The sequence below is a fragment of the Nicotiana sylvestris genome, chromosome 5, assembly GCF_000393655.2.
Source record: "Nicotiana sylvestris chromosome 5, ASM39365v2, whole genome shotgun sequence".
In the NCBI taxonomy this organism is placed as follows: domain Eukaryota; kingdom Viridiplantae; phylum Streptophyta; class Magnoliopsida; order Solanales; family Solanaceae; genus Nicotiana; species Nicotiana sylvestris.
In genome coordinates this window covers 51494235-51520945 of record NC_091061.1, presented here as the reverse complement: position 1 = coordinate 51520945, position 26711 = coordinate 51494235, and the positions used below count along the sequence as shown (strand labels likewise).

Here is a 26711-nt window from a genome sequence, read left to right as displayed (position 1 = left end):
GATATTGAGCTCGTTCGTGGTCGAATACCAGAGATTTACGAGGTAGTTGCCGGCGTTCACAGTCCTTGTTCTCCTTCTTTGATATCTTTCTTTCCTGTATTGACATTTAGACATAGACTCTGGTAGACATTGTTTTCTAAGACTGGTTGTTTAGATGCTTATGACTTAGTGACACTTCGATGTCGGGCTATTTTTCGCACTTATATTTTGGGTTTACCCCGTTTTATGAAAAACTCCGGTTATTTTGAATGTCTTAATTCATTTCTGTTAAATATTGAGAGTGTTTTGAAAATGGTAGCTTTCCTAGTACCACGATAGGCGCCATCACGACGAGTTAGGTTTTGGGTCGTGGCAAGGCTTTCGGTGCTTATGATGTAGTTTTGATTTCCTCCACGTTACGAAAAGTCAGTGGCGTAAGCAGGATTTTTCATAAGCGGTGTTACAATTTGAAGAAATGAACAAATAAATAACTTATTGTAGTTGTAAGCGGTGTCATTTTCTATATTTATCCCTAATATTTTTATTTTTCTTATACATAACTTGTAAAAGAATTCGGCGAAGCGGTGTCACGACATAAGGCAAGGTGTATACGCCCCTGCTAAAAGTAATGCATATTTAAGGAAATCAATGTGCTAAGCTGATAGCATAATAGATAAATATTATTCGTTGAAAGACATTTGCTAAAGAAGAATTTCGTGATGCTTAATTGTGTGAATATTAGAGTTAAATGCCTAGAGGTGTTGTTATGTCAAATATCACTAGTTTCTCAGATTATACATGGGGAGGCAACTAGATTTTATCATCATACAACTATTTTTCAACTTTCATATAACATTCAAATAATATATATATATATATATATATATATATACATATATATATAACTACAATAGAATATTATTTACCTACAATTTTACTACAACTGTACTACAATTTCGTAAATATATTGTATGTCATGTCTTCTTCTTCTTCTTCTTTTTCTTCGAGTTTCAATCTGAAATTCAGCCAGAACCAAGTCTAATCTTCACCAAGCACTCTCAAAATTGAGATATAAATTCCAAACGATATTTTCAATTGTTTGCAATAACACACAATCCAAACAAATAATGATTTTGAAAACCCAAATTCGAATTCAAAGCTTTATGATAGATTAGTGTTCGAATATTTAATTCCTACGACTTGGAGGTTACTTCAATTGGTTGATTGGCAGAAGACAATTTTTAGGCTTACCTTATTGAGAGAGAAAAATGGTGAGAGAGAAAGATGAAGAAAGAAAGAGATGCGACAGTGAGGAAAGAGGAGAGGAGAGGAAAAAGGAAAATGATGTAACTAAATCCCCTAATTCAAGACACTAACAATGGATTGAATATAATTTGTAAGTAATTTTTGTTTAGGGTGGGTAATATACAAAACTAGGAAAATTTTGGTAAATAAGTTTCAAATATTATATAGGAAGGAAAAATTCCCTTAAATAAATCAGGGAAAAGAAAAGATCTTTGCAGACTTGCTAATACACTGCAAAAATTATAAATTTGTGTCCATAAATAGTTTGACTTCCGGTTAATAATTGTTTCATGGGATAAGGGATCATTGCTCCTTCTAAACTCAATTTCATTGTTGTCTTAAGTAGAGGGAAAATCGAAATCGAAGAAGAAAACAAGGACTCTGGGCCGTTTGTTTAAAAAGGGTTACATCTTTTTTTTCTTATAAACTCTTTTATCAACTAAACACTATTTGGAAGACTGTTTTTGCTCTTGAAATTTTTCAAGGACACCCAGTAGTGGCAATTGCCAATTGATACAAAACTTAAAAGGGTATACATAGCAGAACTTATTTTTATATGGGGTGTGTTTGGTACGAAGAAAAATGTTTTTCTTGGAAAATATTTTACTTGAAAATGTTTTTGTTGTTAAATATTTTCTTTAAAAATATTTTCCTGAAAAATGAGTGGTTTTATTTTCCCATATTTGGTGCTGAGTGAAAACTTTTTCCAAAAATTATTTTCTAGTTTTTAATTAGTGAGTAGAGGTTACTTAAAATATATAGTTTAAGTAAATAGGGGTGGGAAGGAGGGAGGGGGTGGGGGTGGTAGGTGTGGGTGGGTAGAGAGTGGGGAGTTAGGGTGGTTGGGGCAGTGGATGTGGGAATAGGGTGGGGAAGATTGAAAAAGAGTGTTAGAAAATACTTTCATCCTCTTGGTAGGAAAAATATTTTTGTCCAATTGGAGGAAAATGAGTCCGTAAGAAAATTATTTTTCAAAATATTTAAGCCCACTAAACATAAAAAAAATAAAAAACATTTTCCAGAAAATACTTTCCATCATACCACACACCCATGAATTCATCTGAAAGTCAAGCATGAAACTTGGAACAATTAACATGAAAGTTTCTATCTTCAATCGCGATAATTCCTTTGTGTTCCCTTTCGAGGATAGAAAAAAAAAAAGAATTCAGGATTACGAAACCGATTACTGAAAAAACAAACACTATTGCAGAAATCAGCACAAGTGGAGCACAGAGGTAATTACATGTAAATTTTTATGATATTATTTGATAAAATGATAACTAACCTACTATCACTTCTTAATAATGTCAATATATATATAATTTAAATCCAAGGAAGAAGAAATTTCCAACTCCAAGTATGAGTGTTAAGACATATAGTTGTGTTCCAAAGGTGAGAAGAAAATAAAGACAATTGCTGGACTACTTTGGCAACGGGAATTTGCAGGAAAGTTACATTATGGAAAGACAATTATGATAAATACTATGCATCTAGCATGCTTTTAATTAATCCATATATGCGCCACAACATACTGATCAAAGCTGTGGCACTGCAGAGAATACACAGATGAAAGAAAAGGGCAAACAGTCCAAATGACCATCAAATTGTAATAAAAATCTCATATCATCCCAAAAATTTCCAGGAGGTTATTCCAAAAGTCCAAATAACTGGACAAAATGCTATCTTTTTCTGCCAAAAGACAACCATCTATGCTAAAACTACAGATGAACAATAAAGCTTAGACCATCATCACATTCGAAGGCAGAGATCATTTAACTTCTGTCACAGATACTTGGTATTATAAGATGTTGGAAGTGTTCGCTTCATCTGCCCCTAATTTTCACTTGCAGAATCCATTGAACCTTACCCTCTGGCAAAGGAATGGACCTCGGCATCCGCAGTGGTATTTCAAACTCACCCATCACATGCAAAGGCGTATCCAGAACCAAATGTTCCGGTTCAATATGAACAGAGAGCTGTCTCACCACCTGATAAAGCAGAAAGAAATTTGGAAGCATGAAACTAGTATTACGTTTTTGAGTATTATCAATATAAGTGTAACAGAAAATCAAAATAATGGGGCTTTTTCCAACAAATCAAGTATCTTCAATTGTGCATTTCTATATTGTCGATCAAATGATGGAATCAAAAGATAATGGACATACGGCTCCCCCTCCCAACTAAGCGCTCTGCATAGCTGAGGGGTACACATTATGAGGAGACATCTCAAAAAAGGAAAAATTGTTTGAGAAAGGAGGAGACATGTCAATCATATATCACAATCTCCTATATGTCATTTTCAAGATCAGTCTCAGATATAGTATGTGCAGAAACCGACAGTAATATTGGCCGAGTTGTTATCATTAAGTTATTAATGCAAGTCAGGTCTCACATGGTCATAATAGGAGGTAGATTTCATCCCCAGTAGATACTGCTTTCATTGTGGAGAAAATTTGTCCTTATTTTCCTCAATGGAAAGCGCCCATGCCAATACCAAATGTCCAAACCATAAAACTCCTACCACAGATGTGTTACATCTTAACATTCTCCTTAAATTTCACAACCCCTCAAACCAGCTCTTCATGACACTACACTTTGTGGTAATCACCAGGGGCGTGCGTAGAACTTTCAGTAAGCGGTGTCACAATTAATTGATGGCCGATAACCCAAAGGAGTTCAGGGAGATGACGAGATTGAGAAGCTGAGTACACTAATAGCAAGCTAGCACAAATAAATATTGCAAATTCATGAAGTAATTATTCTGAATTGAGCGTTTACAAGGTGAAAAATAAAATTATTATTGTCATTTTACTTTGGTTTGTACTCCTTATTTTATAGGGGAGGTCAGAGGTTCGAAACCCCAGCCCTTCTTTTTTAGAGAGGCAAGCTCAGAAAAACAAAAGGTCACGTATGCAGGAATCGAACCCTGGACCTATACTAACTTAACCAAAGGCTTAACCATTGAGCTAACACCTAAATGTTTGTCAAGTGGTGTCACTTTAGATAATATGTACAAATTTACTGTTCGCATGTCATTTACAGCAACAGTTTTAATCAAAATTTCCGACAAAGCGGTGTCACGTGACACCGCTTCAATGCACGTACATCCGCCTCTGGTAATCACTAATTGGATATGGGTTTATTAATTGGAAGTGCAAATCAAAATAAAGATTTGGATTGCGAATTGGAAGTAAAAATAACATCCAAATACTTTTGGACGTTTGACATTGTAGATAGGTCCCACAAAATAATTTCTATCCAATGTAAAGTTTGCAATGACCGAAATTGGCATTCCCAATTATCAAAAAGAAAAGAAAAAAGGAACACTGATGTTCTCCAAAAGATAGCATGTCAAGGATACATCATACAACTAAAAAGATAACAAACCACTACGGATCCAACCCTAGGAACTCCTACTTCCAAGTAAAACTCTTCAAGAGCTTAAATGCACCATGTCTGAAGAATATTTTACAAGAGACTTCCTTACGTATCCTCAAGTTGCCTATCTTTTGGTTTTTCGACAACCAAGAGAATCCCCGACAGTTTGTGGTGCACGGTTCGAAACTCGGTAGATAATGGGCATATGTCCCTCTATCTTTCTCCACTTAAATACCAGATTTTTAATTGTGGCAAGACTCAAACCCATGATGTTCACCTAATCCATACATCACAACTTGAGCTGTTACCGCTAAACCAAAGCCCTGGGTGCTCCTCAATTTGCCTATCTTGAAGTTAGAGTAATTAAATAAAATGTTAATATTGTTATACTAAGTCACCATCTTTTTGATTCTCAAATTCGCACATCTTGAAGGTTTTCCCTTTTCTTCCTTTTTCTTAAATGTAGCGGTAAAAAGTATTATCGCTCATTAAAATAATTGGCTTATCTGGTTTCTCTCTATTTTCTTTTCTTCCCCACAAGTAGTCACCAATAATGCACCGAGATGTATGACGTCATATCCATATCTTGACATGTCGTACACTTCTCACCAAAGGCATGTTTGTCTACATTTGATTAAAACCCGTAAGTTCTGCTACAGACATTCTCCATTTACTTCTAACTTTCTTCTAACACGATTATGAAGAATATGGACTACACCAGAAATCTTCCACAATACAATGTATGATCATTTCGTCACCCATTTTATTGATTGATTTAGAGATTTCCAAGCTTAATTGTAGGAGTAGATTGATTCTAGAATATTTTCCTTCATTATAATTAATTGCAATTAATGAGTAATTTATTGTCTTTCCTAATTTAGTCTTAGGAGTCATTGTATAAGTACTTAATCTCATGGGATGTAAAAATACACACAGAAATACAAGAAGTCTTCTTCTTCTTGAAGAGCATGCTCTATGGGGAAATGGCCGTGGAGATTCGGGGTAGAAGCGCATGCTCTATGGAGGGAGGTCATAGTAGAAAAGTACGATTCCACGGGAGGGGGTTGGAGGACCAAGGCAATCACAAGACCATATGGAGGAGCATCATGAAGAATTGAGAATCCTTCAGTGGCAACATCTCTTACAGGGTGGGTGATGCAAGGAGAATCAGCTTTTGGAATCATAGGTGGTGTGGAGAGGATACTCTGAGGGTCTCTTTCCCCCACGTCTTCAGAGTTTCAAACCAGAAGGAATTGATGGTCCAACAGATTCGTAAGGAGCATGTAGGGGGGTAGTACGGGACCTCTCATTTAGAAGGAACATGCAAGATTGGGAGATTGCGGAGCTCCAAGATTTATTGACACTGCTATATGGGCAAGACAGGCCTCAGCCATCATGTGATTCTTGGAGATGGGGTTTGCGTGGCGATGGTCTGTTCACCGTAAAGTCCTTTTACCAGAGTATATTGGTGAGAGAGGAGGCCTCTTTTCCATACTCCTCGATCTGGATTCCTAAGGCGCCTACGAAGGTGTGCTTTTTTGCATGGCTAGCGGCGAGGGGAGTGATTTTGACTGCTGAGAATCTGCGAAAGAGGGGAATTACTCTTGTTAGTTGGTACTATATGTGTAAAAGCTCGGGGGAAGAAGTTGATCATGTTTTGTTGCATTGCCCTGTGTCCTCGGCTTTGTGGAGGGCGATCATGAACCTTTTTGGTGTTCAATGGGTGATGCCAAGCACTGTAAAAGAAATGCTATATAGCTGGGCCGGGTTCCGTAGAAGAAGAAAGAAAAAGGCATGGAAGTTCGCCCCGTTAGCTCTCATGTGGATAGTTTGGGGGGAGAGAAATAGGAGAGCTTTTGAGGGGATTGAGTCTCCATTTTCACATCTTAAGAATAGTCTTTTGCCTTTGATCGCTTTTTGGTGCACTCATATAGCCCCTATTTGTATGGAAGATTGGGCGTCTTTTGTAGGGAATCATGTTCTGATGTAAATTCTCTACTTTTTGGTATACTTCTTGTATACGGTTCTCTCCCTTTTGATTAATACAATTTACCCTATCAAAAAAAATGAATTCTCACGTGCTTGGCCAATTGAAAAAAATGACGCCCGCACGTGAGGGGGCGTGTTGAAGAGGCAATTAAATAACTAAAAGTATGCTCTCTCTAACAGCTTAAGCTTTTAGATGAAATGGTCACACACTCCAACACATAGATTGTGAGAACTTCAAGTATTCATTAAACACCATGTACTAGAGTAGTCTTCAAGCACTCGGTCATAAGGACGGACACTGGGCTATTTTCTCAATGGAAAATATCAGAAGTGGACATCAAATTACGAAACTAAACCCCTAACAGAGTAATCACAGAAAAGATTTCGAAAGAAAAGAAAGTTGGAAGTGATTTCTATATCTAGTCTTTCCACAAACAGTTTAGAGCAAGAAGATGAAGCAAATAACTAGTGATCTAGATGTACAGTTAAGATAGTAAGGCTTTCAGTTTAGCAAATAACATATCCCACCAGCAAGCCAATACACATACAGAAAACAAGGTAGCAGCTGTAAGAAATTCCTAGTTACAGGGATAGGCTTTCCTTAAGTAACTTTCACTTGGCACCACACATAAAACAGAAAAAGGTCCAAACCGAGATTGCTGGAACTAAAGTCAGTTTGCAAGAGTGAAGAAAAAACATTAAGTGTAGTTTCCCAAACGAAAAATTTAGACTATTTCCTTCATATTTTATTAGTTTTATGAACCTCCATACCAAAAAGATTAGTTCTAATACATACCCATGTTTTGGATCACTAAATTATGAATAACTAAATTACTTCTTTACACATCCTTCTTTTTCATTAGAGAAGGAAAACCTTTAAAGCACATTGCCTTAAGAAAAAGGCAAATGCAAATGCCTCATGCCAAAATTTTACAACTCAGATTTGCTACACCTGACTGTCTTCAGCCAATTAGCCATTGAGTAACAGTGTTCCTTTTAAAACATTAACGTGGAGCCAGGTCAATAATAAAGGAATTAACAAACCTAGAGAGACCAGCTGATTCAAGCAAAGGAAACAACGAGAAACTCTTAAGTATGGCTTCCAGCAAGCAACTATACTCATAAGTCATAATAAACATATAAACCATAACTGTAGACTATCTTGGATCCAAAATTCTGTCACTAAGGAACATTAGAAAGAGAATAAACTATTTTATCCCAAAAGCAACTGTGATGCAAATCATAATGGGCTACTGCACTTCTGCACAATAATTGTATAGTGTCTGTTCAGATAGCATCCTATACAAGATCCTAAAAGGTACTCCAAAGGTCCATCTTAGGGTTTTCTGCAGAAAAGGAGCACTGAGCTCAAAGGACTTCAAAACGAGTAAGGATTTGTTGCAAATAGAAATACGAACTGGCAAAGAAGGAAGAGAGTAGTGGACATATATGGTGCTGATACACATAGTCAGGTAAAATAGTACAGGTAATGAAGGGCACCTTAATGTCCTACAATTATTGGGAAAGAGAAAAATGATTGGCCAAGTGAACAAACTGAACGGTGATGGAATTTGAGTCTCAAGGCTCGGACTGGAAAAATATAAAAAGGGGAAGGAAGAAGAGATAAGAAACTGCTGGCATTACTCTAACCATCCCAGAAACATCACAGCCAAGATTAGAACTACAGAACAGAATTTTTTTTGATACGTCAAATATTGTTTAATAAACACCAAATCCATGTCAAAAAAACATGTATAAGATGTGCATGTACTCTACTTGAGTCATACATTGTCTTCCACCAAATGTGGCCAACTATTCATACAGCATGGTATTTTCTCTTTACACCAAAAGCACAATTGAAAAGAAAGATCTCTTTATGCTTTCTACATTGTTCTCACTATCATGAAAAGCACAATTGAAAAGAAAGATCTCTTTATGCTTTCTACATTGTTCTCACTATCATGAAAAGATCTCCTATTCCAGTGTTCCATATACTCCAACATAAAGCAGAATTGCTGAGAGAAACTGTAACTCTTTTTTGCGATAAGTGCAAATTTAGAGTTTTTAATGTACTACCGGTTTTAAATCCTCGCCGACCTAAATTTGGAAACCAGTGAGGAAAAAGACTACCTTGTCCACCAAGTGACTTCTATATCCTAGAGAAACCCAGTATTATGTACCAAAAACTTAATCTACGAAGAAAAAATTACCAACAACACACATGACTCGGAAAAGGGGCCCACTGGGGGATATAAAGAAGACTATAGAGATTTTTTGTCCCCCAAAAGGTATTTAGGGCACAATACCAGTAAAACCAAAATTTTAGAAAAGTTATAACACAAAGAGAAAAGAATTAAAAAACATAGAGAGTGACAATAAGCACCTTTTAGAGGGAAAAAAAAAAGAGAAGAAAGAAGCTGCCTGGCTGTCACTAAAGAAAAGCAAGCTCCGCAAGTCTGAACTTACTGTAAATTTTCTCTTCCCCGGGTTTTACAGAGCACATCACTTTTAAGGCAAAGGTTATCAACCGAGATTTTTGAATGGAAAAATAAAAAGAGAACATAGACATCAAGTTAGGGACAAAGTATCACCTCAGCCACAATTTCATCTTTTCCAATAGGTTCCTGAATGAAAGTCCTACCACTGTCATCTTTCATCAACGGTTTCTTTGCGAGTTTTCTAAGAACCTGAAAACAAATTGCAGTTCAGATGAAAGAAAAAGAGGCGAAGAACTACTGATAGCCCAATTACCAAAAATGTATCTGAAATAGTTAAGAGAACGAAGGGATGACTCTTGAACCTTATGAAACACTATCAATTATAGCACGACTCAGTCACTGTTACAACAAATCTATACCAGTTACCAGTTATGCTAGTTCGCCAATATGAACAGTTAGTGTGAGATAAAAGATGATCAGGTAGATTTACTTTCCTCTTCTGTATCCTTTTTCAGGAAAAAATAGCAGGATGTGACAGGGAGTAAGAAGTTCATGATCAATTTTCATGAGATATGATAAAAGACTAGTGAAAATCATTACTGAAGACTGTTTTAAAAAATTCCACAGAGCTTTAGCATAAGACACTGACCAACTTAGTTCTATCCAGGCGGTTTGCTGCCATCTGGTATTCTTTCATCTTATCTTCCTTGGTTGCTGGAACTATTTTAACCTCTTCAACTTCCTCACGTTGGTAAAGCTGGTAGAGGCAGCAGATTTAAAACACTAAACAGATGAATACAGCATCTCAAGAGAACTTAATTAATATGCAAAAAGAAAGCAAGGAGAAAATCAAGCTCATTTTACTTTATTCACAAATGGCACCACTTACAGTGTGAAAAAGTGTGAAGGCCAACCGCCCAAATGTTTATTACACAGTGTTGATCGCAAAACATGCAAGGGTATGCCACATGCTCAACATAGGAAAATCCATATCATTGTCCCAAATACTCAGCCTTTTCAACGGTAGGTGCACTAAGATATCTGTTTGTGATATGTAATAAAAAGCGAAAATTTGCAGAGGAGAAAAAGAGAGTTTTTTCCCCTTCTGAATAAATACATTTGCAGAGGAGAAAAAGAAAGTTTTTTCTCCTTCTGAATAAATACAATGGGAAGCGGGAAATCCATCTCGCATAACTTTATTGGATGTAGTTTGATAACAAAGAGTATATTATTTTTTTGCAGATGGGAAACTTGTATGACAAGGGCAGAACAGTGCTTGCATTGCAACTGTACTTCAAACAAACGAGAAACATAAGACTAGAACAATTTTCAAGATAGCCAGGTTCAGCAAAACTATGAGAGCTAATCAAGGGGAGTTTTCAAGGGAGGGAGACAGGATCTCTAGTTCTGTTCTAGAATCAAAACATAAAAAAGTACTAACTAAATAGGCAGCGAGCCATTCAAAGGGACTTTTTTATAATGACGGTGATATCCTGGCCAACTTGTGCGCTCCAAGACTATACCACCAAGTACCTCCTACCTCCCGTCAACACAGGTATCACGTAAATCTGCCCACCAAGACTTATCAGAGAACACTCTTTTTTTATCTCTCGTAGCACCATGGTTTTATTTATTTTTTCTCTTGAAGTTCTTTTCTCTATTTTATTTCATGGTATCAAAGCCAAAAAGAGAATTAGGGTACTAAAAAAGAGGCCAAAACCAAAAGTCTAAACTCTTTCAAATTTTCACCAAGTCCGACCTACCTTTCTGATGGGATATCTGAAAGAGAGCTTTGTATTTAGGGTGTTCTTCGTCCTTTTTAGTGGAGACCTACTCCAATGCTTATTGGAGATAGACTCCTATTTACGCTTTTGATTTTATTTATTAGGGTACATCAAATTCCCCTCTTAGGTACATTAACATATCATATACTCAAAATTTCTCCAAAATTCAAGTTCAGGACAGGAGAATAAAAGAACCAACATATCAAATTCTCGCAACAAAATAATCCTATTCAGAGCAATTTCAAGATTTAAAACCAAACAGTACAAATGGAACGAACCTTTCGCTGATCTTCCATAAGATGCCTGTACTTGTCGATATTGGGTACAGCCAGCAATTTGGGCATAAGATGGTTGCGAAAATACCCAGGTGCTACTTTCACCGTTTCCCCTGCTTTTCCAAGCTTGTCTATGCTCTGCTTAGTAAAACATCAATATTATTGAACAAAAGGGCCAGTGTAAATTGTTGTAATTGGTGAAGGGTCAGTGACAATTGGTTCAATAATATTGAAAAATGTAATCAGAAAAGAGAGAGAATGAGGCTTCTGTACTTGCAAAAGGGTCAGTGCAAAAGTGAAAGAGAATAACTTACAGTAGTGAGAATGACTTGTAGTTTTCGGTATCGAAGACCTTGAGCGGCGTAGAATAAGGGATGGTGCAAAGGTACTTCTCCTCCATCACATTTCTGCAACAAGGTTTTCACATTCTTCAGCTGTTGCCGCAGAGCCATTGCGAGCGGCGAATACAAGTAGAATGAAGAGGAGGTTGACGGCAAATGGTACTGAAGTGGGATTTATTTCCACCTTTGCCCCCCTTTCTTTTCCTTTTTTTCCCCCTTTACACTCGCATACACCTACGAAAATGAAAGAGAGTTCGAAACTGGAAGGCAAGGACAATTCCCAAGTATTAATAATGTGCATTTGGATATTGATTCTTGATTATTTTTTTAAAAATAAATTAAAATTTACATATATTTAGAGCTACTTATTAGATAAATATAAATTACTTTTATTAATCAAAATAGTTTTAAAACATCTCGAACATAATGAATGTTATTTAGAGCTGCTTATCGGCGTACGGATTCGAGCGGCGGAAACAGTTTCTTGTAATAATACAGGGTAAAGTTGCGTATGATAGACCCTTGTGGTCCGGTCTTTTTCCGGACTCCGTGCATAACAGGAGCATAGTGCACCAGACTTCCTTTTGTGTATTTGGATTGGAAAAAGGGAAGGCAAACAAATTTTAAATGATTACATTAAAAAAAATGACTGCATTTGATTGAATCAAATTGTAAAAAAGACTTTTAAAACATTAGCTGCTCTAGTAAGAAAATCTTAAAGGCTGAAATGAAATGTTAAGAATAAAGAGTTTCAAATATGTAACCGTATTGAACTTTTTAAAATGAACCAGGAAAAAGAACATCACTTAAAATAAAATAGAGGTATTATTAAATTTTTATTTAAGAACACCTTTTCGCATTCTAAACAAAATGGTTTGGGATGGCAAAAAAATGTTTTCTTCAAAAAATATATTTCATTGTGTACAGTTTTTTTATATCGAAAATATTTTATATCTAGAGAAAGATTTTTTTTTACCAAAATGAAGAAAATAATTTCCTTTACTTATGACATAAGTTATTTTCCTTTAAAAAAAGAGTGAAAACTACGCCTAACTTATTTGTTTCAGTCTAAAAATGACCTTCATCCGCCCATTTTCCTAAAAGTGACCAAACCGCTAAAGATCTAGCCTATATGTACCCTTATTTCTAACGGACTATATATTAATAAAAAATTATTAATGTCACATGGCTAATTCGGATTGCTCATTAAATATGACACCACCCCAACACATGTTTCATCCCTCCCATTAACCCTCCAGATCGACCCGACCCATCAAAAATCCTTTTAGCCCTTCAAAACACCCGATTTCATTTTATTCTTCACCTGTTTCATATTACTCTTCTGGAAAAAGCAAAATGATCGGTAATTTTGGAGGTTAACAGCTTGGGATTTTCAGCTACAGTATTGTGTTGAAGTTGACAGATTCATACTATTCTTAAATTTAAAGTCTTGCCTCCATTCAAGTAAGACTTTATGCTTGGGGTTTTTGAAATCTTCCATCTAGTGTTGCTTTTGATGTGTTGTGATGTTTCAATTGTGTCTTTAATGCTAGAAGATGTCTTTATTTAGTCATTTTTTAGTTGCATGTAGTCCCTAAGGACCCCAATTGATCTTTGAATTCTACGTCATAAGTGCTCCAAGCGCACTACCATCACAGTTTTTTCATCTCTACACCCCTCCAGCTCTTGTTCCATTTAGTTTTTATATTCCTAACAGATCATCTGTGATGTGATTTAGGAACCACAATTGCAACAACATCAATCAACCTCTGCAATAATCAAAATAAATAAAGAAGGTCAGTATTTTTGCAGTTAAAGTAAACTAACAGTGAAAATTTAACGTAAGTTGTAAATCTGAAACAACAACAACAATTAAAGTGGGACCACAAGTAAACAAAAAATCTATATATATTAATAAAGCTGGGCATTGAGAAGGTGATGCGGCATCCTTCTATGTCCACCAATTGTATTTATCTTTTTCCTCATTTTTTTGATATTTTTATCTTTTTTATTCACATTCAATAAATAAAAAAATTGTATTACACAAGAAACAATTGTTGCTTGAAACGTTTTTTAAGTCATTTACTGGAGAGTCCAACCGTTTCTTGGAAGCAACTGTTATCAATCTTTTAACTGATGTCCCTAAAGAGACGTAACAACTTATTGTAATCAACCGGTTACAACTCCTCACTTCTCATTCTGTGAGTATCATCAAAGCTTTATATATATATATATATATATATATATATATTACACCATCAGCACTTTGGAAAAAAGCAAAGTGACAAGGTTCATGTCTTTGGTTTATCCAAGCAACATCGATAGCCTATGCAGCCTCTTAACCAATTCAAGGTAATTCTTCCTTTAGTATTGACTGTTTTTGCTTTGCTACTTTTACTATCCTTCTAAGCTTATATTTGTCTCAACTTGCAACATTTCTTTTGAGAGCAATACTTGAACATATCCTGAAATGGGTTGTGCCTTCTTTAAAAAATAACTTTTAATTTTGTGTTAAATAAAATATTTTTATTTTTTTGTGACAAATAGTTGAAACTTATCTATATGTCTGATCTAAGGATTTTAAGGGTATTCCTGCATGGACTATTTTAAAGAGTGCAATACCAGCAAAGCAATCGAAAATCTATAAGCATCTATTGTATTCTCTCGCTTTCTTCTCATAAATTTGTGCTCACTGTCTATGTGGTCGTGTATATGTATGAGATCATTTTTTGTTACAACTTACATATATGTATGCCATTTAGATTACACGAATGTTTTACGCAGTTAAATTCTTATTTTCAATCTACAATTTGAATGAGGGAGGTATATGTGATTGGATCAATTGATTCCTCCTCGTGTGCCAAGTGGGAGAATACTTATGTTTGCAACTAAGAATGTATTGTATATTTTGTCACACCTCCTTTTTACCTACACCTCTGCGGAAGGAGTATAAGGGAGTTTTTCCAATTTAGGTGACAATTGAAACGAGATTATTTATTTATTAAAAATTCAGAGTCGCCACTTTGGATAATTTTATGGTGTCCCAAGTCACCGGTTTAAATCCCGAATCGAAGAAAAGATTGACTCTTTATTACAGTCCGCGAACCAGAAATCCGGGTAAGGAATTCTGTTAAACCGGGAGAAGGTGTTAGGCACTCCCGAGTTCCGTGGTTCTAGCACGGTCGCTCAACTGTTATTATTGGCATAATTATCTGATTTTAAAATATTTTGAACTTATGTGCATTTTACTTCAAAATCGCTTTTATTTATTTTAAAGAAGATTTAACGTCGTCTAAAGCATGTCTTTGGATCTCGCCACATGAAATGCATCCGCAATCCGAAACACATTTTATTCAACGTTATTGAGATTCGGATTTGGGTCACATGAAATGCACACCCGAATAGGAAGGTAATATTATTAAAACAATGCGCCTAAAGCAACTACGCGTTTTAACTTTGCGAGGGCCATGAAAAAATTTGTTAAATGACACGCCTCGAATTCTAAAGATTAAAGCAATAATTAAATGAGGGTCATGCAATTGTCGTCTTTGTTTGGCATGCACACCTCAATTCCGAATTAAAAAGAAGAACTTAAATCAAACTCGTAGGGCCATAAACTATTGGCGTTGTCCAATATGGCTCACCTCCAATCTAATAAATGGGCTTAATTGATTACTTAACAAGGCTAAGAGGATTCCTATTTTTCTACTTTCAATTAAATGTTCAAACTGAGTTCTAGTAACCAATGTGTTTATAATGAATTCGAACTAAATATGATTGACGTTGAAGGGGCTTAAATCCGTGTCGGGCCCCATTAAAAGGCAGACCTGCTTATGATGATTCTATATGAGCAATTGGACCAACAGAGGCTCAGATCGTGAACACAGGGAAAATAGGCGAAGGATCGAGTCTCTGTACATGCAGAACATCAGAATTATTTGCAGTGTTGATGTGTGTCTAGTCCCCATCTTAAATCTGGGCTCAAATAGAGCCCAACACCATGTTGCAAGGGCTACCTATTCCCTGGTTTCTAAAGGACTTGAGTTGGGCCCAAAAGAAGGCCTAATTTTGCAGCAGGGTACAACGACAAACACGGACTCAAGATCGAATCCCCATAGCCACATAATCAGCGCACGAGCAAAGGATGAGATGGCTCCAAATCGATCCCAAACATAATAGAATAGACTAAATCTGATTCAAAAATGACCATGATATCCATTTAGCTTCTGAACTTAATTGTTTCAAAAGGACAGAACAAATAACATTTGAAAAAAAAATGCTGAACCCCATTAGATAATTCTGCTTTCTTGCACATCCATGTTAATCACACAAATTCAAACCAACCCCAAAACGACATTGATCCTTGACATATATGAAACAAACATGCTTAGCATGAGCCTGAACTTTTATTATAGAAATTCCATGATTCACATGTCAAAACAAAAATTCAATAACCTGCAAGCTATATGATTGAACTTCAACTCAACTTAAACCATCCCCATGCTTGTACATTCCCAAAATTAAATTAACAAGCACACACACGGCTTTTGCAAGATATTAACAACATAAGAGAGGGAAGGAAGGGCTGCTCTACTAGGCAGAGTATAAGATTATATCCAGGACATTACAAAAATGAATGAAATAGAAGAGTAGGCCCAAAATATAACTTATATCCATGGTATTTCACACTCAAACACAAGTTTGCATTGCACATGTTGTATATAGTTCCAAGGGGTACCTGGATTTCAAAACAAAACAGAAATTGATGGTTCAGCAGCAGAACAACAACAACAATGGAGTTAGCGCAGAAATAACCAAAGAAAACCAGCTTTGAGCCAAGTTTGAACCAGCAGATAAGATACAATAATCCAAACACTAATTTCAGTCACTCGATGGACCAGCAGACCCCAAGACAACTCAACTTTAACCCATCTTAAAACCAGCTGACCAGAAAATTGACTTAGCACCAAGAAAACCTCACAAATCACCAAAAGAAATCAATGAAACAGTATTATTCTAAAGTTTTCAGCTCTTTGCCTTTTCCTCTAAGAACTTTTAGCTCTTGAAGTCTATGAAAGTAGTAAAATTTTTGCAGCTTCTGTATTTATTGGATTTCCAGCTCTCAAAATCTCATTTGAGCTCTAAGTAACAATGCCTTTATAGGCAAGCTACTAGGGCAACCTCAAGGAGTTCAAATTTGCACTTAAAACCTTCTGAAATTTTCATTTTAGCTTCGAAATCCCTAGTGTAAACCTCAAAATTTCAAAATACCCCCCACCCCAGCTTCTAGGAAGCTTCCTAGTTCAGTTATATAAGATTCCCAAGCCTAGACTACCCAAATTACCCCTTAGTGACCCTGTTATTACCTGAAGGAACCGGACAGAGCATGGGTCGATTCGACCCAATTGAATTTATTCAGGTTCGACCCAAACCAGTAAATCAAAGATTAGAGGCATAAACCCAAACCCAACCCAAGTCGAATTGAATGCTCATAACAGAGACGAGTCTGAACAACAGAAATCAAGTACTGGACTAAGATTAAAGAGATTACCAGATAAAACTAACCTAACTAATCAAGCTAAGTGACCTAACATTTTTTAAAATAACATGCATAATAGACAATTCATAAACAAACACAAAAGACCTAACGGGACAATAAATAATAGAAGAAACGAAGAAAGTAGAAGAGGAAAAGGACTGAGGAGAAGAAACGAAACATACCAAAGAGGACCCGGACAAAAGGGCCTAAGGGATAGCCTTCAACTCATCGATTCCGGCCCAATCCGAAGTTAATCGTATGTTCTTAATATCAAGAACACACGAGTAACATCGATTTAGGCCTAAAATCTTCTAAACCTCGCTGATTCTGACCTCTGGACTTTTTAGGGTTGTTCATTCAAATCCAGATTCGAGGAGCTTCACTAATATTCGAGGGAAACGGAGTGGTTTTCTGGAATGAGGGTGAGACGAGGGTTCAAGGGTGTTATTTTGGGGACGATTGGGTGAGTTGGAGTTTTGATCTTCCTTTTCGATTCAAGATTCGAAGAGTTCTAGTAGGATTCGAGGGAGGGGTTTTGGAGAATTGGGAAGAGGAGAAGGAGGGGAGTTTATGGCATTAATTTGGGGTCGATTGGAGTACCGCCGCCGGCGGAGACGATTTCCGGCAGGCGGTTCCGGCGGAGGCGATGAGGGTCTGGTGAAGGAGATGAGAGGGGGTAGGGGGCTGTTTGGACACTTATATATCAAGATGAGGTTAGTTCTGGACCGTCAGATCAACTAACCTCGACGGTCGAGATCAAAGGATAACAAAACGACGTCGTTTCGGATGAAGGGGTGATCGGACCGGGTTGGGGCACGGGTTTGGGCCGGGTTTCGGGTGGTTTAGACGGGTGTGGGGTTTGGGCTTGGCAATGTTTAATTGTTTTTGGCCCAAATGAAAACCTGATCTCCTTTTTTCCAAAATCTTTTCCTCTTTTTCTTTTCTTCTTCTTTTTTTCATTTTTTCAGATTTTGTTAAATGCAAGTTAACATAACATAAAAAAAACTGATTTAAATCCAAAAACTAACTAATTGCTTTTCTCAAAATTAATTAAGTCCTAATTTAAAAAGAAAACTATGACAAATTCAAAAATTAAAAGTTAAAAATGCAAGAACGAACTATTTTTGTTATTTTCTTCCATTTTGTAACATTAATTAAATAATTAACCTAAAAAAAATATGAAATTGAGTCCTAAATGCAAATGCAACATATATTTTCTATTTTTTGTATTTTTCACCAATTAAAATGCACAGACAAAATGCACCCAATTAACAGAAAATGCCACGAAAATCCACAGAATTGCAAACACTGAAAGAAATTATTTTATTTTGAATTTATAGGAGTGATTCATATAGGGCAAAAATTACGTGCTCACATTTTTATTATTTTTCCTGCAAAATATGAAAATCTATCATCAGGTAGATTCTATATATATCGTTGTCAAATGATGTTGTGCAATATGATGTTGTATTTGACAATTATATTATTATTATTTGTGGTTTTAGATTTCTCTAGAATGAATAGGCCTGAATAAAAATTTAAAATATGAAATGGATCTAAATAGAGCAGAATGGGAATTACTGACTTTTCTTCCTCCTCCTCTTTCAACTTCTTCTCCTCTGTCTTTCAGTTTTGAAAAATGATTTGTTTATGTATAATTTTGCCTTGATTTTTTTTGGTACCGAACATATATTTTGTATTCTTTGAATTAATATAATATCACAAAAATACATAGAAATAAAATAAAAAAATTGGTCAGGTGAATATTGATTGAATATTGTGATAATGGTATTTTCTCAATATTCATTAAGTGTTTTAAAGGTTATATTTTATTTTCTCTCTTTTTCCTTTAGTGCGTTATTTTGAAAATTCAAAATACTTCAAATACAAAAATAGAAAAAGAATGAAAATGAAGTATAATGCAAAGATATTATAGAAATAGAAAACTAAACCTTATGTTGAATTTTTAACAACACATAGAAGAACTATTTGTTGTGCTAAATTTTAAGTTTCAATATACAATATTTCTTTCACAGATTTTTTGTTTTCAAAATTGATATGCTTAATAGTGATGGTATCATTTTGTGGCATGATGTAAGATGTCATCAAAATATGGCAAATAGCACAATAAGGTATCAATGGCAATAGTTAATATTCATTAAAGTTTTCTTTTATCTTTATCGATAGAAGAAGATTTAGTCCCCATAATTTAAACCTTTAAATTAGCCCAAGGAAGTTCTTGCAAAGGAGTAAAACTATGCTTTAATGTGTATAAAATTAGAGAAAGCAAGTCTAGAAGATTTTAGAAAGAAGTAATCAACTTTGGAAATGTAATTACATCATAATTGATAATGTTATGACTGAAGAATAGAAAAGAGAATTGAATAGTTAAGACTGTTTTTTAAATTATAAGAAATTTAAAAACAAATTTTCATTCATATTTTATTTATAAGATCACGCGAAGCGCGAGCAAATTGACTAGTGACTAAATAAAGACGTCTTCTACCATTGAAGACACGACTAAAACATCACACCACATCGAAAGCAACTCTAGATGGAAGATTCCAAAAATCCCAAGCATGAAAACAGAAATGAAGTCTTACTTAAATGGAGAGAAGACTTTAATTTTAAAGAACAACTTCCGTCAACTTCAATACAATATCGTAGGAGAAAATCGTCGATAACCTCCAAAATCACCAGCCATTTTGCTTTATTCATAAGAGTATATGAAATAAGTAACGAATGAAATGAAATCGGTATTTTGAGGGGCTAAAAAGTTGTTTGATGGGTCAGATCGGTCTGGATGGATAATGTGTGGGATGAAATATGGGTTGGGGTAGTGTCATATTTAATGACCAATTAGAAATGGCCATGTGATATTAACAAAAATATTCTTTTATTAATATATAGTTCGTTAGAAATAAGGGCACATATAGGCCAAATCTTTAACAATAGGGTCTCTCTTAACAAAATAGCCAGACGAGGGCCATATTTAGACTAAAGCGACTAGGTTAAAGGTAGTTTTGTCCCTTTTCTATTTTCCTTGTTCGATCTTACTTGTTTCAATCAACACATAAAGATTGCCATCAACATTTGATAATAAAAAATAACCAAAATATTATTTTTATATCCAATATTACACCTTATACAATTACCACATGTTAGCTACTGTTATTATCAAACCAAACAATGAAAAACGCTCTAGGGAATGGTTTCCTAAGATAAAATATTATTTACATAAAAATATTACCTTATAAAAAGATATTGTCAAGGTTGTACCTATCATCAATCTCTGTAGTCACCCAATAGAATTCGGGTTCTGAACTGATATTTATAAATTTCTAGTCCCTTTTGGAATTATAGACTTCTATCTCAATTATTACACTAGCAAATCTCTTTTCAATTCAGCTTGGAGCATTAGTTGTAAATACATATAATTTACATAGGGGTATTATCACTTTTGGTCCGTACTTATTCTATGAAACAGGAGAATAAGAATAAGTCTATCTTGATGGAGTTTTTAACAAATAGGTTTAGAGAATAATAAAAAATTAACTCATAATCTCAATATTGGAAATGCAACTTTACCATTTCAACTATAGAATCTTAAGATCAATCATGCTTATATAATGGCATAGTAAACAATGAACGTCCTAATTTTCTGGTAAGCCACCTTTGGAAGGAATGCTTTACCCTAAGTGAATTTTTCAAAGAAATTACTTGGGCATCAAAGCGAGTATCAAACATCGAGTGAAAACAAAAAGAAAGAAAGTCCTAAGTTTTTAAGACTAATAGCATGTCAAAAAGTACTTTTCCCCGTATTTTTCCCCAAAGTTAAGGTGTTTGACCAAGCTTTTAGAAGGAAACAAAAAATATTTTTTGACTAGAAGCAAAATAGTTTTTGAAAAGCAGAAAAAAGTAACATCTTCCCAAAAATACTTTTTTGAATTCTTTTTTTTTAAATATACACTTATAAGCACTTTTTAAAAGTTTGGCCGAACACAAATTGCTACTCAAAAGTGCTTTTCAAATAGATTAACTAAACACAAAAGGCTTCTCACCAAAAGTGCTTTCTAAAAAAGATATTTGGTTAAAAGTATTTTTTTTTTGAGAAAAATATTTTTCAAAATTAGCTTATTTTAAAAGCACGACCAAACAGGTTATAAGACAAGGACAGAATGGAAGAGGGAAACAGTATGTCATACTCCTTCCGTTCACTTTTACTTGTCCACTATGAACTTTGCACACCCTTTAAAAAAGGAATTTTTTCATATCTATACACTATTTGAAACTTTATTACCCTTAATGTCCATGTTTAGCTAATTACCTGGCATAAACAAGTTTTGTTTACAAAATATATACAATCCACCTTAAAAGGCTCCCAATCTATTATTTGTGGTTTCAATCAAGAGATTTAGTTACACTCTTTCCTTCTTTCTCTCCTCTCTCCCTTCGTCTCCATATTGCCTCGTGAGGTTGTTTGCACAGAGAACCTCACTCCATGGCTAAAGTTGCTTCATTGCCGAGATAAAGCTGGGCTTTCTGCATTGATGGACATACCTTCTATCTACAAAGGATTTTATCACTCTTAGAGATTGCATTTTGTCTTGAATGAATTTGATCTAGCTGAAGCAAGTTCCAAAATTGTGCTTGAACAGACACTTACCGTTGTTCTTCAACCGGTTACTTTAGAAAGTGGCATGACATCATCTGTTGGCTCAATACGACAACCAAGTTGGTCATTGAGCTCGTTGATTGGACGAAAAGTTAGTGGAAGGTTTGTTCTTTCAAATACTAGTAATGTGTATGCCCAATTAGAGCCGAATTTGGTGTCAGAATTGAAGAGCACTTCAGCTATGCAACAAGAATCTGATGTTAAGAATTTGATATCTCAAGCTTGGAGTGACGTGAGCTTTGAAATGTCTAATCCCTCAAATTTCAACTGATGTATATATCTTGAGTTGAAAACAATGATGAACGGCAGGAGTACGGATGCGACTACCGAGTACACAAGGCCTAGCAGGAAGTACAATTGTATGCGAGGTTCTGATACAGAGAAATTCAACGACCCAGGATCTATAGCCTGCTCTCTATCCTAATCTGTCTTTACCAAAAACGTATTCTTAAGATGAAACATAACTAATGGAACCAATCTAAGAATCTCTGCAGTAATTTTAGCCCAACCATCAACCATTGTGTAGATAATGAAGAAAGTAACCTTCAATGGAATAGCTATACCAACCGTTTTAGGAATTCTGAACGAAAAGGAACAGGTTAAACAAGCTGTGTATATGATCAAGATGGAAAATATATAACCTCTAAACCAAGGGATCCTTTCATATCAAATACAGAGAAGTTATGTAATACTTAAGAATTTCCTGTAAACACATTCAGACTCCTTTCACAATATTCTAAAGTGTCGCCTAAATAATCCAAAATCTTGGAGGATTTGATGTCATGAAATCAGATGAAAATAGGCTAATCAAAGGTTAATGGTGCAAGGATACTCATGCATTTGGACAATATTTGGTTGAAGTTAATGGAAAAAATAAAAGTATAATATATACATAACAATTATATATTATACAACTTATCTACAATTTATCTACAACTTTTATACATTATTTATAACAAGTTATATACAACTACAATATCATACCACTTAAAAATAATTTTTATACAAATTTTATACAATGTCTTTTGTATATTTTGTATCCAATTTATATATATAGTAAAAACAAATTTCATACAACTAATTATATATTATACAACTTATCTACAACTTATTCACAACTTTCACACATTATTTCTACCCAGTTATATATAACTACAATATCATACAACTTAAATATAATTTTTATACAATATTGTTCAAGTTTCATACAATATTTAAATAAAAATATATATATAAATAACAGAATACAATTTTTCTACAATTTTACTACAACTTTACTACAATTTCTGCAGTATAATGTATGTCTCTTCTTCTTCTTCTTCTTCTTCTTCTTCTTCTTCTTCTTCTTCTTCTTCTTCTTCTTCTTCTTCTTCTTCTTCTTCTTCTTCTTCTTCTTCTTCTTCTTCTTCTTCTTCTTCTTCTTCTTCTTCTTCTTCTTCTTCTTCTTCGACGAGTTTCAATTTAAAATTCAGCCAAAATCAAATCTAATCTTTACCAAAACACCCTCAAAATTGAGATATAAACTCCAAACGATATTTCCAATTATTTGCAACAACACCCCAATCCAAACAAATAATGGTTTTTAAAATCCCAAATTCGAATTCAAAGCTTCAAAGCTTTTTAATGACTGTCAATGGTGGAATTGCTGCTCTCTTTTTCTTAGCTTTACATTACTGAAATTAGAGATTTAGAGATAGAGAGACGTAGAGAAAATTCCAATTCTTTGCAACAACACCCAATTCAAACAAATAATATTTTTTGAAAACCCAAATTCGAATTCAAAGCTTCAAAGCTTTTTAATGGTTGTCAATGATGAAATTGCTGCTCTCTTGTGCAAGATACGTGGGGGAGGAGGGCTGTGGAGAGAGAAACATAGGGGGGGAGTGGGATACGGAGAGAGAAACGTGAGGGAGTGGAATTTGTACGTTACAATGATTGTAGGAATTGATTAATTATCCTTAAATCCTAAAAATGTACATAATTGGTGATTTTGTATATAAGAGGTAATTAAAGTGAAACTTGCGTAGGGAGGGTAATAAAATTTTTAATAGTGTATAGATATGTAAAAATCCCCTGAAAAAATAATAAATGAAGTACATAATTTACCATGCTACCCATATTAATTGACGCATATTTTTAATGAATTTGAGAAAATAATTCGAAATGAGTAATTAATATTGTGAGTATAACAGAAAAACATTATCTTCTCTTGATATGGTAAAAGTGACAAGTAAAAATGATAATCTATTTTTAAAATACCGAACAAGTAAAAGTGAACAGAGAGAATAATTTACACACAATTATGTCCATTATTTCATTCTAACCACGACCTTATTTGCCTATCTAGAAGAGTTAGAATGACCAAAAGGAGTACTAATAGCAAGAGCATTTATTACCCTTTTTCAAATTCATCCTTGATGCTCTTGTTAGAATGTTAATGAGGTAATAGTTCAAAAGAGAGTGAAATGATATTTTAGACAGATAATCTTTAAGGTTAAAAATATTAAGTATCATCTCAACGGGTGTACAAAATTCTTAAAAGACAAATAGAATCGTACGGAAATGTCCAAAATAAGCTCAAACTTACTAACCTCTAACAATTAATCATAAATTTAACAAAATTAGATAAACACATACAAAAATTGAATACCCAAATAAATAAGAATTATTTCTCTCCAAATTACATGGAAAAATCTCCTTCCATATTTTTAAACATGATCAATAACATTAAATGCAAGACGAAAAGGAAATTTCATGGATGAGGTAGCAAATAAGGTGATGAAACACAAAGAAAAAAATATATACAACATTCCAAAAATCTAAGCAAAAAGGAATTTTTTTCAATGTGTACAGTTGAAATTTACTGAAAACATATAGATGAGTCAATATATAAATTTGAGAAATATTGGAGGTGATTTGGACTGATTTGATATCAAAATTTGTAGTTAAATCAAGTTAAAAAAATTCACATGTATCAAACATGTATCTCACACACAGATATACATGTGATACACATACGATACATGTGCGATACAATATATATATATATATATATATATATATATATATATATATATATATAACATCTTTTTTCATGCTCATCCATTACTTCGAATTTTCAATTCAAACCACCTCAAAATTTAACCAAATCATCCCAAAATTGAGATTCAAACTCCTTAAAATATACTCAATTTATTCTAACAACACCCACTCAAAAGAAAATTAATATTAATAATATTTTATAAATTAGCTAATTTTTGTATTAATTTGCTTATGGGTTGACATAAGTGATAGTTTTTCAGTAAAAATAGCACGGTATAGCCAGTTTTTGGACCGGTCATTCAAAAATAGCCAGCATTTACCAAGTCAATAAAAAATAGCCACTATTTTGCTGCAACAGAGACCGATCCAGCATAATATAATGGAGTTCGGTGAACCTGTGTATATGCTGGACCGGTATACTTTGCTGGCTCCAGTATAATATACTGGAGACCGGAGCACCAGTGCTCCAAACTCCAGTATATTATGCTGGACCGGTATACTTGCTGGAACTCCAGTATATTATGTTGTAGTTCTAGTGTACTTATGCTGGAACTCCATCATATTATGCTGGAGTTCCAATATACTTATCCTGGAACTCCAGTATAATATGCTGGAGTTCAAGTATACTTATGCTGGAACTCCAGCATAATATACTGGCGTGTTTTCCGGGTTTTGAACAGTGTTTTTGCTTAGATTTATCTTTACATGAAAAGTGGCTAAATTTCGATTACTTTTGAAGTTGGGCTATTTTTTATCGACCAGTTGTAAATCTGGCTATTTTTTGAATTTCTCCCAGTTTTTCAAAGACACATAATATGAACCAGAGGTAGCCCAGCGTGAGCAATTTGTCCTACTTTTTTGCTGAGTTCCGCATCCAAATAGAGCACTTCGAACTGCATTTCCGTCCGATGTAAAGCACAGATGATCCCATCAAGAAACTAATGATGTAGCTGGTTACTTAGAGCCACCAAATTAACAGGTCAATTTACCCAATAGCCTGGCTGATGAGAACACCCCTATTCAGTGGCTGAAACAACTCATTTTACACAATGACGTTCCCAACTCACTTAATGTCCCCAACTCCATTTTCATTCCTTTTTGCTTATGGCATATATGGCTATCTCGAAATGAAAAACTATTTTGCGCCCAATCTACTCCACCCTCTTCATCCCATATTTTGAATATGGCCACCGAATACTACTATCTTAATGTTACACCACCATCCTCCCATGACCGTATACCACTTTATATCAAATGGCATCCTCCTAGCTCCACCCCTTTAAACTCAATACAGACGGTTCCGCTCAGTTATCATCAGGACAAGGTGTTCCGCTCAGTTATCATCAAGACAAGGTGGAATTGGTGGTGTAATCTGTGACTCATCTGATACTTGGATTATGGGTTTTGCGGGTTACCATTTCTCTCACGGGAGCGTGGAATCGGAACTATTTGCACTTTATCATGGGTTGAAATTAGCTTTTATACACGGATACAAACCAATAGAAGTGAACGTAGATGCCTAGAATATAATTAATTTCCTACAGACATCGCATCCGCTATATACTAACATCATTAATGATTGTAGGTTTCTAATCGCACAATTGGATGATCCGGCTATACTTTACACCTACAGGGAACAAAATCAAGTTGTTGATTTACTTGCAAAGTTTGGTAGCCAATTCGAGAGCACCGTAGGACTCATTGTATATACACAACCACCATAGGCAAGCTTTTTGTCAAACGAGTGGATCTACCAACTCTTCCACCTTCATACCATTTGCAAATACCTCTTTTACACCCTCTATGTAATATTACTAATATAGGCCGTACTAGAAGTAGTTTTTGCCCAGATGCCCCTTTTTGTTATGACCCATCGCGAGGTCGCCCCCCTAGGACATTAAATAGGTTGACTACAACTACTTGTACTATTACTAATATGTTTTAATAGAATGTTATCCTTTGCACC

General features: G+C 34.8%; 1 protein-coding gene across 1 annotated transcript; it reads right to left on the bottom strand.

Annotated features, from left to right (window-relative positions):
• Positions 1-2866: 2866 nt before the first annotated feature.
• LOC104239207 (uncharacterized) lies at positions 2867-11764 on the bottom strand. Its single transcript, XM_009793781.2, has 5 exons — positions 11463-11764; positions 11152-11286; positions 9739-9846; positions 9243-9338; positions 2867-3272 (listed from the first exon to the last, which is right to left on the bottom strand). Exons 1-5 carry the CDS (start codon positions 11598-11600, stop codon positions 3108-3110), a joined length of 642 nt encoding a protein of 213 aa, XP_009792083.1. The 5' UTR covers positions 11601-11764; the 3' UTR covers positions 2867-3107.
• Between the last annotated feature and the right edge of the window lie 14947 nt (positions 11765-26711).

What these genes read in the sequence shown, in the direction of transcription:
- LOC104239207 (XM_009793781.2), bottom strand. Translation starts at nt 11,600, where the DNA reads ATGGCTCTGCGGCAACAGCTGAAGAATGTGAAAACCTTGTTGCAGAAA. An exon ending in TACAAGTCATTCTCACTACT is followed by an intron (nt 11,287 to 11,462) that starts GTAAGTTATTCT and finishes TTTACTAAGCAG; the next exon opens with AGCATAGACAAGCTTGGAAA. An exon ending in GCCTGGATAGAACTAAGTTG is followed by an intron (nt 9,339 to 9,738) that starts GTCAGTGTCTTA and finishes ATTTGTTTTCAG; the next exon opens with GTTCTTAGAAAACTCGCAAA.